We start from the raw sequence: 14,950 nt of genomic DNA, 5'->3' as shown, positions 1-14,950 counted from the left end.
ATGAACCATCCCTAGTTAGTTTGTAGCGCGTCTGTCGTGTAAGTGCTAGGTCGTGGGTTCGATTCCCACCCGGGGCGGATTTTATAAACAGATAAGGTTCGTTCCCGGAACGGCTGGCTTTCTCCTATCCTGTCCTCCGTCTCTCTTCGATTTCGGGGCGACAAGACCTCAGCAGTTTAGCAGTGACAGTTCCCTCTATCAAACTTGGGACTCTTGAGTGGAAACAGACCTTTGAGTGAAAATGAGGACAAATTTGGAGATTTTCAAATAATATGCTTTAACGTCACTGAACAGTAAGGTTTGGGGACAGGGATTTTACCCTCCATTTGGTGACAATCTACCCTCCTACTCACATTAACCTCACCCACCGGACCGGAAATTCCTGAAAAGCTAGCAGCACATGATTGCCGTGATGGTCACCGATCCGGATACCAACCACGCTCAACGTTGCTTAACTTCAGTGATCAATTGGGATCATATTCTCCACGGAATGGATTATCATCGAATTTTCCAATATGGGCCAAGGTCACTTCTTCTCTTTGTGAACCAATCCAGAAGGAATGTCACTTATGTAACTCAGTGTGTTATTATATCGGCCTAACACACTCATATACACTGCATTTACTATTTGTAGTGACGGAGGGTAGGTATAAACTGAGGATCTGAGGAGAGACTAAACAGAGAGCAAATTCAAAACTGAGCTGACAAGAAAAAGACTAACACATCACACAGAAAATGATGAAGGAGAGGGAGAGGAGGAGTTGAAGAAGAAGAACAAGAACAAGAAGAACAACAACAACAAGTGGCAAATTGTGATCGGTAGAGATCTGTATAAAGAGTGGGTTTAAAAACATGAACTACTCTTTTCAGTCAACGACTCATTGAATCAGATTTTGAAAGATGTACGCTGACTCCAGTGGCGTAGCGTGGTCTAAAGTCAAGTGTAAGGCGTGTAGGGCACTAATTTCCATCACCATGCACATTACTACATAAATCATGCACATGCTTCTTCATAAATATTTAAGGTCAATATTTAAGGGTATTTGAGTAAATTTTGAGTGTATGGCCGCCATAACATTCACGCCCTACATGGACGCTACGCCACTGCTCCACTCTGTTTCTAGCCTTAGGCGTCAACTTAGTCGCTACTTCACGTCAAAGACACCAAAAGTTTGACCCGATTACATTACTTTCCTTCCTATAGGATAAAGAAAGTAAAAAACGTCAGAAATGAGACAAGAAGACTTGAAGAGGGAACATCTCTAAGCGAGATAAACTTGAACTTGAGAGAAATAATAAAGAAACATTGTGCTGATGGTGCTCCAGAAAGTAAAAAACGTCAGAAATGAGACAAGAAGACTTGAAGAGGGAACATCTCTAAGCGAGATAAACTTGAACTTGAGAGAAATAATGAAGAAACATTGTGCTGATGGTGCTCGCTCTGTCTAAATAGCTGACCTACATTCAACCATGAAAAATTGCAATTCAGCCTAAAGCATTCGGATATTTCGGCCTACCATTGTTAAACTCTGATGATGGCGTTATTTTTACATGCCTCGAATCCCATTTTTACATTCTGACGTTCAACTTAGGTCTGAAATAATTTTTCCGGGAATACTAATTTGATGATTTTTATTGAAAGAAAAATAAATTTGATTTTCCCTATTTCGAATTATTTATCTTTTTGTTCTTTTAAACATGAAATTTCATTATTATATTTTTTTTTTCTTTGTTGATTTCAGGATTACAAAACCACAGCAAGGCATGGCCCGTACCTACTTAACGCGTAGAAACAGACCTCTTAAATACCTACTGCAAAGTTGAAAGTTGACGTGAAAATTTTCTTCTGGAAAACCAAATCCTTAGATTAAAGATTAACATTAAATTGTTTTATATTAGGTACTAAAATTAGGTAACTCACTACGAATTTAAAGAACCAACACGTACCCGAAAACAGCCTGTCCTTCAAATTTATTTACGCGCAAATAGAACGTCATTTGGAATCGAACTTTCGAAAAAAGGAAAGTAAAAAATTAACCGTTAGCTTCTTAAAAAAGGTAAATTTTAAGTATCTCAACTAAGTAAAAGATAAAAGAAACTTGAAATTTTATTTGTTCAAAACGAGAAAAAATATTAAAAAATATAAAAATTAATGAAAAAATTTGAGACTTACCGTGCAGTACGTTGCATTTTTTTATGAGAGAGACGAATGCAAGGTTATGGTTGCATTCTGTTATCGATTTAGTGATAAGGCAAGAGAGAAGGTAGTTGCGAGGTATTGTGGGTTAGGGCGTTAGGGGGAGTTTCTATTGTGATCATGATAATGAAATAACATAATGTACCAACTGTAACCTTGTCGGGAACATTGTCAATTGTGTTAAATTATTTAATGACTGGTTAAATTTAATTTTATTATTAGCTCAATTAATGAACATTTAATTTGGTTAGTTTAAGCTCAATTGACGGCTATTTAATTTTGTAAATAGATATTAATTAAATTTGTTTCTAGTCGCAGGCATTTTAAGTCCCAGTAAAGCAGTTGCTAAAAGACGTTGGATTTACAATCGAGGGTACTGTGGTTCGAATCCCAGTAGCAGCATAAAATAAGTCAGGGGACATGAAAGGATTGAGTAATTTGAAGATTGCGTTCACATAAATTACATATTTCCCTTTTTTGATTGTATTTGTTGAGTTAATGTAAAATTTAATATTGGTTTAATTTTATTAAGTAAATTTAGAAGTTTTGTTTGTATCTTAGATAGGGGTGTTTCAGTTGTTTTCTTCTCTCAATGAACAGGTTGCTCTTGTGGGCCTGTGTCATAGCATGCCCATCTGGTATAAGTCCGCTATTTTCAGATTTTAATACCGCACTCTTGATGTTGATGTGTAGCGCAGGGGGTCACAGGCGGATTCCTAATTCCTTGTACCGGCAAAATAGCCAAGTTTGAAGAAGGTTAGCCAAAAAGCACGGGTTCAAATCCCGTTAGGACACTATTTTTATACGAAATCTCGTTCTTATACAAGTTATACGTACCCAACAATAAGTTTATATGTACCGTATATTATACGAAAGTTAAATCTTTCGGAAAATCGGCAAACGAAATCGGTTTAAAATTCGATTCAATAATCTGTTTTTTTTTTTTTTTTTACACCCGTATTTTTTATCTACCTAGTCCTGAAGAAGTAGAAAAGCATTGAGTTGCGCACAGAAGTGCTTACGTCCAGGTGAATATTTCAAATTGCAAGAATGGGTGTGAACGTCTTTTTTTTTTTTTCTTTGTGAAAAACGAGTTTTTGCCCCCAACTTTGCTTTTCTTCTTGCCATACCCATTTCATAGAATATCCATCAATAGAAACATGATAAATGTCTGGGTTATCTAATAAGATATAGCATTGTAGCTTTGATGCATAAGCAGAAAACATAAGAATCAAATTGTAACAATGAGAAAAAAAATCCTTTATAAAAAAAATTTCAACTCGACTCGGGACAAAATTTCATTCGACTTAGGGAACTTTTCAGTTTTACAGATATACGTATTTAACAAGGCGCTCTATCACATTTTGCCTTCTAGTTAAGCTGAAAAATAAAATGAGGTAAATTTTCAACTATAAAACTGACTCGTAGGTTCTATAACGAAAAACTCTTTTATTTTATAACGTAACACTAGAGAGTTTTAGTAGAAATACCGCCTCGATAACGAACTACTACGTATATTTTAATATGGCGAAAGTTTTGACATTTAGGGCCCGGGACCAAAGTCACTATATATCCTCTTTTTCCAATCTCTACGAGTATATAAAAATAAAATTGGCTGCAGTCTGTTCTTTATTTAAATGTACTATGTAGGCATGATTGTCTATCCCAATTGTTTAGGGAAAACTGTGATAGGTAGATAGAGAAAAAGACTGAGAGGAGTTTCCAAAATGGTTCATAGATTCCAGAAAAAAAAGAAAAAAAAAATAGGATAAGGAAAGTAAAAATCTAGACCTAAGCAAGAAGAGTATTCTAGGATTCAGGTTTGAGTTTCGAAATAATCATTTTATCTGTAGCGAAGATCGAGACAAACAGACAAATTCAAAATGACATTTTATCACTTTTCAATTCCTTTCCTATTATTTCAATACCCATGAGAAAAAGTTACACTGGTCCAGGCCCGTAGAAGTATGAGTTAGTGAAAAAGCCATATCTACACAAAATTTTGATCTTATCAATCTAATAAAAAGAAGTAAATAAAGATGTGTATAAATAAAATCATTCTAAATAAAGGAATGACGAGAGAACTTAATATAAGTAAAATAATAAAATATAATAACTTTGTAATGACAATACAATTCACCACTGGATTAATCTGTAAAATATTGGAAAACGGGTTTAATTTATCGTGTAAAAAGGAGGTATCGCCAAAAGTTAGGTAATTAGGTATATCTTTTTTGTTCGTAATGGTTCAATATTTTCAAGTTTTCATCCAAACAATCAAGAAAGCCAAGTTTCTGAGCCAAACATCATGGCTGGGGCCTAACGACGGTTCTGTACATTTTCCCCTTCATTCTAACATTCATTCTCCGATCACACAAAACTCCGGACATTCTCTTCTAGTTCATCCATGCCGCATTCACACGATGTGCTATCTCGCAGTGCAAGTCTCCCTCTTTGTTCACGGTTGATCCCAGGTATTTAAATTTGTCAACGACATTCAGTTCTTGTCTATCCAGGTGTAACAAGTCTCCTCTATCCGTACCAAAGTTCAATTGAACCGTCTTCGTCCTGTTGATTTTGAGTCTTTTTTCTTCTAAAGCTCTTCTCCAACTTTCCAATTCCCTGTTCAATACTTCTGGGTTACTTCCGCACAAAACGACATCGTCTGCAAACATCATGCACCAAGGTGCCGGTCTTCTTATATTTTCTGTTAAGACATCCATTATCAAGTCGAATAGATATGGGCTTAGGGTAGATCCTTGGTGCAGTCCTACTTGCACAGGAATACGTTCTCTTCCTCTACCAGTCATGGTTCCAACATTCAGCGTTCCAACTCTCAGGCTCACCTTGGCTAACTTCTGAAGCATGTGCATAACTTATGTAGTAATGTACATGGTGATGGAAATTAGTGCCCTACACGCCTTACACTTGACTTTAGACCACGCTACACCACTGTTCATAATTATTATAAAATGCATTATAAATTTTACAATCAAAATGAAACAAAATGTTCTATGGGTATATAAGGTAGAATCTAAAAACGAGTTAAAAAATCTCGGAATTACAAATCTCACAGAAGCCAACAATAAATCAAACCAGGTTTTCCTACAATCCTAAATCCTGTTGAGGTATTTCATGTCCTAAGTTTTTCCTACGCAACATTGAAAAGTTATATGTACAGATTTTGAAAAGTTATGTGTGCTGGAATGAAGGTAGTTTCTGCTGTCCTATCTGTGACTCTCTACAACCTATGAAAATGATAAGACTCTCTGCCATTGTCGTAGGTTTGGTTTTGCAGGCGACTAAATGCTATTAAAAGTCGCGCGTCTACGCTTCCACTTTGCGAGAGGCCCTAATCTTTCAACTTAAACATTGGAGATGTAGTTTTTAGGATACTAAAATATTAAATAATAAAGTGCTAAAGACACTGAGGTGAAAATAAAAAGAAAGGAACAGAGAGAGAGAAACAAAAAGTACCAAAAGAACAGTCGAATAATACAATACATACTTGTATAAAATAACAGTCCCAAACAAAGAAAATCTAATACACAAATATATTACTTTTTGTTAAAATGCTACTTAGATAATTTTAAATGCAAAGCTTAACAACTAACAACGATCCGATAAAAAGAAGAAAAAATTGACCTAGCATTGCATGGCATATAATTTGACACTAAATCTAATCCTAATAATGTGGATATGATTTAGAAAATACATTACTTTCATTATTATAGGATAAGGAAAGTAAAAATGACACACAGGACCTTGACCTAAACTAAACAATAACTTGGTAAATTTTTCGAAAATTTCAAATACTTACGGAAATTCAAATTTTACGGAGTTGATTGACAGCAATTTTTATAAGGTTCCTTTTTTCCCGATTATCAAACAATAAAAATGCACGCATTAGTTCAAAACTTCTTAAAAAATATGGTTAAAACAAAATATTTAACAAATGGTAACTTTCAGTTTAAAATTATTGTGATAGAAAGAAGACATGTTTGCATGTAAAACTTTATTCAAGTGAAAAAGTGTGTGCTTTTGCATATACAATTCTAATTTAGATACCCGTTGATAGCAATATTTGAGTTCTCTTTCGAGTACAACAGCTTATGCACCATGGTTTATTTGACGCACTTTTGGTTTCGATTCTGCTGCACCATATAAGTTTTTTTTATCGCCTTTAATTAGAAGTGCCGAAGCTATTTACTTGATACCCAGAAGGTTTTCAGCTACTCCCAAAAAGTAAACCATCTGAGCAATACCAAACAGAGGGGCAATGACCATCATTCTGCAGGCACCACCTTTAAAGAACGCTGTAATACCTTCGTGTCTAGCCCGTATATAAAAATATACGAAAAAATCGATTTTTTTTTTTTTTTTTAAGCCTAGCCTTGTGTATAACCACCACCTCAGGCAGAATACAAAATAGTAGGGAAACATTCGAGGCTTAACATTCAGGCCCCACGGTGAAAGGAAGGATGAAAAAAGCAAGGAAAGCGTGATATTGATGTCTGACCTTAGCCTAAATAAAGAGACAGAGACCTAGTTTAGCCTGCGCCATGACTCGTCCTGCGTCCTGCATTTGGATTTTGAGAAGTTCCATCGGGGTGGTTATCACAATCTGGCAGAGACCGGCCAGACCTCCTGCAGCCATGCCTCGGACTAGAGATAAGGGCTCACTGGAAATTGGTAAGAAAAAATCCAAATTAGTAAATTCATCCAAATTAGTCAATCAAAAACGGAAGGGTAACATGTTACATTAAATCAAAAACACGAGGGTACCTTCGTAACGTGGTAAATCAAAATGGTTTTGGTAATAAACTGGCCTTTTTTTTCCCTAATTTTCGATGAAAAGTCAAAAGTTTATAATCCGTAGTTTGCAAAGCGTAAGGCCACCCTGCTAAGAATAAGTTGTTTAGTTGTAACAGTAAATATATTTACTGAAATCTGTTCTAATCAATTCTAGATTGAAGATTCTGTAACTTTGTGAAGGTCCATCTTGACTAGGTAGGTTGAAATGACAAACGTATACTTCTTCACTAACGTATAAATAGTGAAGAAGTATACGTTTGTCATTTCAACCTACCTAGCTAATCAATTCTACACTCAAGAGCCCATGTTAGGAAAAAAAAAGAAAAAGCTGTGGAAGCCCATCTTTCTTTTTAACACTTTCACTTACATAATGGCATCGGACACACCGTTGTAATGGAGTTCGCCTTGCCCTTTCTTGAGAACTTGGAGTCTAGTTTTGATCACATCGAATGGATTAACAGACAGGGCTGCCATGGATCCTGATATACATCCTGATAGGAACGACCAGTAGAATGCGGCTTCACCTGAGATTAGAAAATCAGATATACAGATTATGTTATCTAATGCAGGGTTTTGACTGTCATTTTCTGAAGATAATTTATAGTACAATAATTATGTCTCTTCAAGCATTGTTTCAGATAAAAATGACGTTTCGCTCCAGGCCCCTTGGAATGCAACCCGCGGGATTAGGTACGATAGTTTTTCAAGAAAATTGTTGATTTACGAGTGTGTACCTCAATAAATGAGACCTTTTTCAATTGCTGACATAATGGGGCTTTTAAACACTTTTATCAAGCGTGTCAGGAGGGCCGCGAACGTCAAGAGTTCATGCGCGTCCTGGCCTATATTATTCTCAACATACCTGAGCCATCCTTTTTCCGTGGGCCCAAACTGTTCAGCTGGGCAAACAGAGGGAAATAGACCACAGAGAAGGAAACATCTCGCAGGGCTGTAGCCGTGGTACCCTTGTACAGACCAACAATACCTTTCGTCTTTACTAGCTCGAGGGCGATGGAAGTGGCTGAAATCTTGGGCACCACTTCTCCAGCTGAAACGAAAAATGGCGAAATTTTACTTTAATAAATACAAGCAATGGACAGTTATTCAAGAAATGGCCAAGTAAAAATAAATAAAACAAGATTTATGTTTTAACTCGACCGTTTTGCATTTAGTTTGGATGTTTGTTTGTTTCTATAACTCGCAATCGTCTGCTTCGATTAGGCTTGGTCGCATAAAGAAAACGTTCGTAGAGTCGTTAAAATTTACATATATAGCAAAGTACAACACAAGTCTTTGCCTACTAATGTGATATCTGAATCACTCTACTATAAAAGCTAAGACGGTTATTGTTTATTATAAAGCTGTAACAGGATGAGCGCGAACGTCAAGTGTTTTTCAATATAAAAGCTTTTTTTTCCCTAAAGTTATAGGCCCAATTCCTTTTTCCCTATTGTAAAATATGGCACAATCTTTCTCTCGAGGAACAATCGGACAATGTCTGTAATTTTGAAAATCATCGTTCCTTGATTGCGACTAAACCACATTAAAGGGAAAATATGCTGAAAAATAACATCCTTGAGGAACCCTGATAACCCACTTTTGGGCACTCTTTTACCGCCAAAGTACAAGATAGGAAGGAGAAGGAAAAAAGTGCATGACAATGTTCATGCTATTTCTCAGTCGTATGGTGTGAGTTGGTGCAATATGCAGGATATACAGAGAGCATAGTAAGTCCCGAAACGGCTGAATACACTTTGAATGTCTATGAGAAAAAAGAAGAAGGAATTTTTGGGCATTAATTACTTAAACTCAGTTTCGTAGCCGTCCATACATTACTTAGGAGTTTATCCTAAGCAAATATCTCCGTTTTCTACCATAAAAAAAAACATTCAGCTATCCCGGGCCTTTATGATATCCTCAGTCTACATCACTAGTGTGCAAAATTTGAAGTATTTTCCAAGAGGTGTACTTAGATTCAAGTTTACAAGGATTAAAGCGTAATCCTTACAAATCCAATTTAATTCAGTGTAATCCAATATCTTCTTCTTCTTCTTCTTTGCCTTATCCCACGAACTGCTACATTGGACGCTTGTGGTCTGTGTCGTAGCATGCCCATCCCGTAGTATGCCTCTCATCAGATGGGCGAGAAGAGACACATTTAGGTGCTGGGTCAACACGAGAACACCAGAAAGTAACCCGTTGAAATATTTGCAATCGAAAAACGAGTACAAATTTTTGTCGATGGTGGGATTCGAGGTAAATCTTTGTTTACATCGTCTCCCTTCAAACTTACATAGAATGATATTGTTTCTTGCCATCTGCCCCGACTGTCTGGTTCTGAAGTCGAGTCTTGACTAAATCTAGAGGAAATACTACTGACACTCCAATAATACCAGCGATTCCACCGTTGACTATTTTAGGTAACAATCTGAAATCAAGAGAAATGTCCAATGTGAGAAATGAAGGCGTGAATTGATTTTCGTAAAAGAAAAATAACGAAAAAATTGTACGTAGGTATATTCTGACAATCTGAAATTGTTCTCACGAGGCTAAAAAACTTCGCCCTGCTGGGAATTTAATTTTCGAAGTGTAATCCTATTGTTATACCCACTCAGCCATCGACTAACTCCTCAAACCAGGCTTCCAAGCTTATTGTTTCAGATTACGACAGCACCACATTAAAATGAATTTTCCAAAACTCTCCAATTTGCTGTAGGTATTAACATATGTCAACACAGTAAGTAGATGATGATGTTGTTGTTATTGTTGTTGTTGTTGTTGTTGTTGTAGCGGCTTTAGCTTTCGCCGAATGGTGTTGGCAGAGTAAAGAAAAGACATCTTTTTGAATCTGCCATACACCGGGGTGATGGTCTCTAGCCATGTTTAATTGGCTCATCCTGAACCGCAGTCAACCATCGTGAGGACTTGTGCTTATTCTTTAAAAGCAGGGAGAACCCTTTGAAACTGCCAGCTAGCTAGGCTGGTTAGGGTTAGCTGTTCTCCTCCCTGTTTATAGTCCCACAGCCAGACGCTAGTCTTACGATGTAAATACCCATGCCTATGCCTACTGGTTATCTACAATAAATTCTGGTTGCTAATGTTAAGAATAAGTAAGTAGGTAATAAGGAGGCAGGTACTACATATATTCAAAAATAGGACTCTGTGTACGAGTAGTGGGGGTCTGAGTACGTTGCGTCGAGCACATCAGAACTGACGAAAGTCCAGACGCACAATGTAGGGGTTCCTTCATTTTGTTGTTGTTGTAGCGGCTTTAGCTTTCGGCGAATGGTGTTGGCAGAGTAAAGAAAAGACATCTTTTTGTATCTGCCATACACCGGGGTGATGGTCTCTAGCCATGTTTAATTGGCTCGTCCTGAACCGCAGTCAACCATCGTGAGGACTTGTGCTTATTCTTTAAAAGCAGGGAGAACCCTTTGAAACTGCCAGCTAGCTAGGCTGGTTAGGGTTAGCTGTTCTCCTCCCTGTTTATAGTCCCACAGCCAGACGCTAGTCTTCTCTCTGTTTAACGTCCCCTAGCCAGACCGTAAGTAGATGATATTACAAAGTTTCATTCTAGCATAATAATTCATCACATCCTAATCCTAAGTTCATTATTTAGAATTTGAGACTATTAATCAACGTATTAACGTGACTTTAACAGATTAACTCGTCAAAATTATATTAATTAATCCAGTAGGTATGCTGATTTGCTGATAAAATAACTTGTGGAGAATGAAATAGATAACAAATGACATAGCACATATCAATAACAGGCATACTTACTCTCCTCCCTGTTTATAGTCCCACAGCCAGACGCTAGTCTTCTCTCTGTTTAACGTCCCCTAGCCAGACCGTAAGTAGATGATATTACGAAGTTTCATTCTAGCATAATAATTCATCACATTCTAATCCTAAGTTCATTATTTAGATTTCTTTGAAATTTCCGTCACTTTGATTTTGCTCCTTATTATCTCATTTCTTATCCTGTCCAGTCTCGTCACTCCACAGCTCCACCTTAGCATCCTCATCTCTGCCACCTCTAGTCTTCTTTCGTGATTCTTTTTCGCTGACCAAGTTTCTGAGCCATACATCATGGCTGGGGCCTAACGACGGTTCTGTACATTTTCCCCTTCATTCTAAGATTCATTCTCCGATCATACAAAACTCCAGACATTCTCTTCCAGTTCATCCATGCCGCATTCACACGATATGCTATCTCGCAGTCCAAGTCTCCCTCTTTGTTCACGGTTGATCCCATGTATTTAAATTTGTCAACGACATTCAGTTCTTGTCCATCCAGGTGTAACAAGTCTCCTCTATCCGTACCAAAGTTCAATTGCACCGTCTTCGTCCTGTTGATTTTGAGTCTTTTTTCTTCTAATGCTCTTCTCTAACTTTCCAATTCCCTGTTCAATACTTCTGGGTTACTTCTGCACAAAACGACATCGTCTGCAAACATCATGCACCAAGGTGCCGGTCTTCTTATATTTTCTGTTAAGACATCCATTATCAAGTCGAATAGATATGGGCTTAGGGCAGATCCTTGGTGCAGTCCTACTTTCGAGTGAATTTTTTCGAGTGAATACATTTTTTCAATTAAAATTTTATGCTGATTCCAAAAATTAAATTAAAAATGGGGGTTCCCATAAAAGTGACCTATTTTTGGCAAAAAATGGGCCGTTTTGCAAAAAAATTGCAAATTTAAAAAAAGCCATTCTAATCATTAAAATTTCATCTACATGATGCCGTTTATTTCATTCCTTAATTCCCAGCCGTTTCTGAGATATAAGCGTGGTTCGCAAATCACGAACCACCCTGTATATCCGGGCTCGGGACCGGCAACAGAATGTGCTGGCTTGCACACCCCATAGGCTAGGTTCCAATATAATGTAATAAAATATATGTGCATCAACATCCAGGGTGCGTGTTAGTGCGACGTACAGCAACGTGAATACATGCAGGGTTAGAGTTTTCTAGCCTAAACATTCAGGCAGAATAGAAATGGGAAAATATTCTAGCCTTAACATTCAAGTGGTGGTTATACAGGGCTAGGCTAGGCTTGAAAAATAAAAGAAATAGTAATAGAAAGTAAAAACATACGATAAAATAAATTTCTTTTCGTTTATTTTCTTTTCTATAGCAAAATATACGAAAAAAAAGTTTCTACATAATTTTCAAGTGTAGCCTGGTCTAGCCCGTATATAAAAATATACGAAAAAATCGATTTTTTTTAAAAAGCCTAGCCTTGTGTATAACCACCACCTCAGGCAGAATACAAAATAGTAGGGAAACATTCGAGGCTTAACATTCAGGCCCCACGGTGAAAGGAAGGATGAAAAAAGCAAGGAAAGCGTGATATTGATGTCTGACCTTAGCCTAAATAAAGAGACAGAGACCTAGTTTAGCCTGCGCCATGACTCGTCCTGCGTCCTGCATTTGGATTTTGAGAAGTTCCATCGGGGTGGTTATCACAATCTGGCAGAGACCGGCCAGACCTCCTGCAGCCATGCCTCGGACTAGAGATAAGGGCTCACTGGAAATTGGTAAGAAAAAATCCAAATTAGTAAATTCATCCAAATTAGTCAATCAAAAACGGAAGGGTAACATGTTAAATTAAATCAAAAACACGAGGGTACCTTCGTAACGTGGTAAATCAAAATGGTTTTGGTAATAAACTGGCCTTTTTTTCCTAATTTTCGATGAAAAGTCAAAGGTTTATAATCCGTAGTTTGCAAAGCGTAAGGCCACCCTGCTAAGAAGAAGTTGTTTAGTTGTAACAGTGAATATATTTACTGAAATCTGTTCTAATCAATTCTACACTCAAGAGCCCATGTTAGTCCGGGACACACCGTTAAAATCAACTCACCCATTGCTTGGAGCTAAATGATGCCTGAAGAAATCATTGGCTGCTAATTTGATAGCTTTTTCGGGCGTGATGAGCAGGATATTCACCCCGGACCCTGAAATTAATAGATTAGCTGTTATCGTTTGACAAGCTAGGCAGATGAAATTTGTTGATTGGTTTTTCGGTTCCTTTTGCATTTTGGGATGCCTGAAGAAATCATTGGCTGCTAATTTGATAGCTTTTTCGGGCGTGATGAGCAGGATATTCACCCCGGACCCTGAAATTAATAGTTAGCTGTTATCGTTTGACAAGCTAGGCAGATGAAATTTGTTGATTGGTTTTTCGGTTCCTTTTGGATTTTGAGGATTCCATAAAGGACTGTTTTCTGAGCGAGTTCTACAGTCTACAGTTCACACAACTTGTCCTATAATGAGGAAAGAAATTATATCGGCTGTCCCGAAAGCGGATAGAGAAGGAAGACAGGATAGGAAAAAGCCAGCCGTTCCGAGAACGAACCTTATGTGGGCATTGAGTAAAATTAAAATTTTCAAACATTGGAATTGAAATGGGAAAACTCTTTACGATTGGAGTTCCCTCACAATATGACCGTGGGAAAATGCATGTAATTGATTCTAAAAATATGAGAATAATGCACAAAACAATAAAAATAAGATCATTGCGTGCTCGCGAAATAAATTATAAATGACTGTTATTGGCAAGTTTTCAATACGGAGCAGATGACACGGTATCAGAGTGATTTATAATCTTGGAATTAGTTTCAACCTACCTCTGTACATTCCGAAGTATCCCTCAGCCTTGTATGTTTTCTTGAGACAATCCAACCTGAAAGTGAAATTGAAAGAATAAAAGCGTTAGAATGTTTTCTTGAGACAATCCAACCTGAAAGTGAAATTGAAATAAGATCATTGCGTGCTCGCGAAATAAATTATAAATGACTGTTATTGGCAAGTTTTCAATACGGAGCAGCTGACACGGTATCAGAGTGATTTATAATCTTGGAATTAGTTTCAACCTACCTCTGTACATTCCGAAGTATCCCTCAGCCCTGTATGTTTTCTTGAGACAATCCAACCTGAAAGTGAAATTCAAAGAATAAAAGCGTTAGAATAGGTTAGCGTAAAATTGGAAGAAATTTATTAGCGCCTTTCAACGAGTTTGACTTTAATTTCATTGGTCTCTGTACAAAATGTGTGTGTGTCAACTATCAAAATTATGTATGTCACACTTAAGTGGTCCATTTTTACTTTTTTTTTAAGAGAGAGGAGAAAATGCAGATTTCCTCCCTTTATTAGCCAATTTACCGTTTTTCTTCCTACTGAAATAGAATAGAATAGAATAGAATATACCCTGCTTATACTGCCAGAATGAGACTGAAAAGTCCCTTTACTCCCGCAGTCTAAGCAAGGTCTCATGTATTTGGTACAATATTTTCAAAAATAAATTACAATAGACCCTTGCTTAAATTAAAAAAAAAGAAAAAAAAATATATAGGTATGTACCTACCTATATAAAACTAAAGCTGAAAAGTCGTCAAAATTATATTAATTAATCCAGTAGGTATGCTGATTTGCTGATAAAATAACTTGTGGAGAATGAAATAGATAACAAATGACATGGCACATATCAATAACAGGCATAGAGGTAGACTTATCACGTAAATTACGGGTAGAAATTTCAATCTATAAGGGCATGAAAGCCCTGTTATCTCGAGCATAACGGGATAGTATTGATTAGGCCAGCGGTTCTCAACCTACGCCCGCGAACCCCTTTAGTACCCGGGTTTAATCTCGCGAACCCCCGCCACCATCATAATGAGTACCGGGTACCCGATACCCATACCTAGGTTGATGGGTGCCATTACTACTGAGTTCCTAAACACACAAATGAAAATGACAAAAACTTGAAAATGAAGATGTGCAACAATCTTGGCATTGTTTTTATTTGGTAGTACAAGAGCAGGTATATTGAGGTTTGTTATTCTTTTGTCCGCCATTACTCGATTTTTACTTTTTTTTTGCGTACAACTAGAGGGTCTCTCGAGTACCCCGGAGGGGTACGCGTACCCCCGGTTG

The 14,950-nt window shown here is 37.2% G+C and overlaps 3 protein-coding genes and 1 long non-coding RNA gene across 6 annotated transcripts in view; 1 reads left to right on the top strand and 3 right to left on the bottom strand.

Annotated features, from left to right (window-relative positions):
* The window catches only part of LOC103510364, an 11,235-nt gene extending 9,359 nt beyond the window's left edge, over nucleotides 1-1,876 (top strand). Inside the window, exon 2 of the long non-coding RNA XR_541417.3 lies at nucleotides 1,743-1,876. This is a non-coding gene — a long non-coding RNA (uncharacterized LOC103510364). The remainder of the gene's footprint in view (nucleotides 1-1,742) is intronic.
* LOC103510365 (popeye domain-containing protein 3) overlaps nucleotides 1-2,326 on the bottom strand; it is a 13,423-nt gene extending 11,097 nt beyond the window's left edge. Inside the window, exon 1 of one of the 2 annotated variants that reach the window (XM_008475016.3) lies at nucleotides 2,174-2,326. The gene's annotated coding sequence lies outside the window, so the exon portion shown is untranslated. Of the gene's footprint in view, nucleotides 1-1,947; nucleotides 2,085-2,173 lie in introns of those variants that run through there. The other variant, XM_026824426.1, reaches the window with a different exon arrangement.
* A 2,267-nt stretch (nucleotides 2,327-4,593) lies between these two features.
* LOC108252541 lies at nucleotides 4,594-5,064 on the bottom strand. The gene has a single exon (XM_017444549.1). The coding sequence runs from the start codon at nucleotides 5,062-5,064 to the stop codon at nucleotides 4,594-4,596; it is 471 nt and encodes a 156-aa protein (XP_017300038.1).
* A 2,297-nt stretch (nucleotides 5,065-7,361) lies between these two features.
* Nucleotides 7,362-13,956, bottom strand: LOC103510371 (mitochondrial glutamate carrier 1-like). 2 transcript variants are annotated; one of them, XM_026824428.1, is made up of 5 exons: nucleotides 13,895-13,956; nucleotides 12,879-12,972; nucleotides 12,409-12,545; nucleotides 7,875-8,060; nucleotides 7,362-7,536 (listed from the first exon to the last, which is right to left on the bottom strand). In XM_026824428.1, exons 1-5 carry the CDS (start codon nucleotides 13,902-13,904, stop codon nucleotides 7,376-7,378), a joined length of 588 nt encoding a protein of 195 aa, XP_026680229.1. In that variant the 5' UTR covers nucleotides 13,905-13,956; the 3' UTR covers nucleotides 7,362-7,375. The 2 variants fall into 2 exon arrangements, with proteins under 2 accessions (XP_026680229.1, XP_026680228.1); XM_026824427.1 differs by lacking the exon at nucleotides 13,895-13,956 and adding an exon at nucleotides 13,645-13,700.
* Nucleotides 13,957-14,950: the final 994 nt, after the last annotated feature.

The sequence above is a fragment of the Diaphorina citri genome, unplaced genomic scaffold (genome assembly GCF_000475195.1).
Source record: "Diaphorina citri unplaced genomic scaffold, Diaci psyllid genome assembly version 1.1 scaffold590, whole genome shotgun sequence".
NCBI classification, from domain to species: domain Eukaryota; kingdom Metazoa; phylum Arthropoda; class Insecta; order Hemiptera; family Psyllidae; genus Diaphorina; species Diaphorina citri.
The sequence above is the reverse complement of the archived record's forward strand: the minus strand, read 5'-3'. Positions and strand labels throughout refer to the sequence as shown.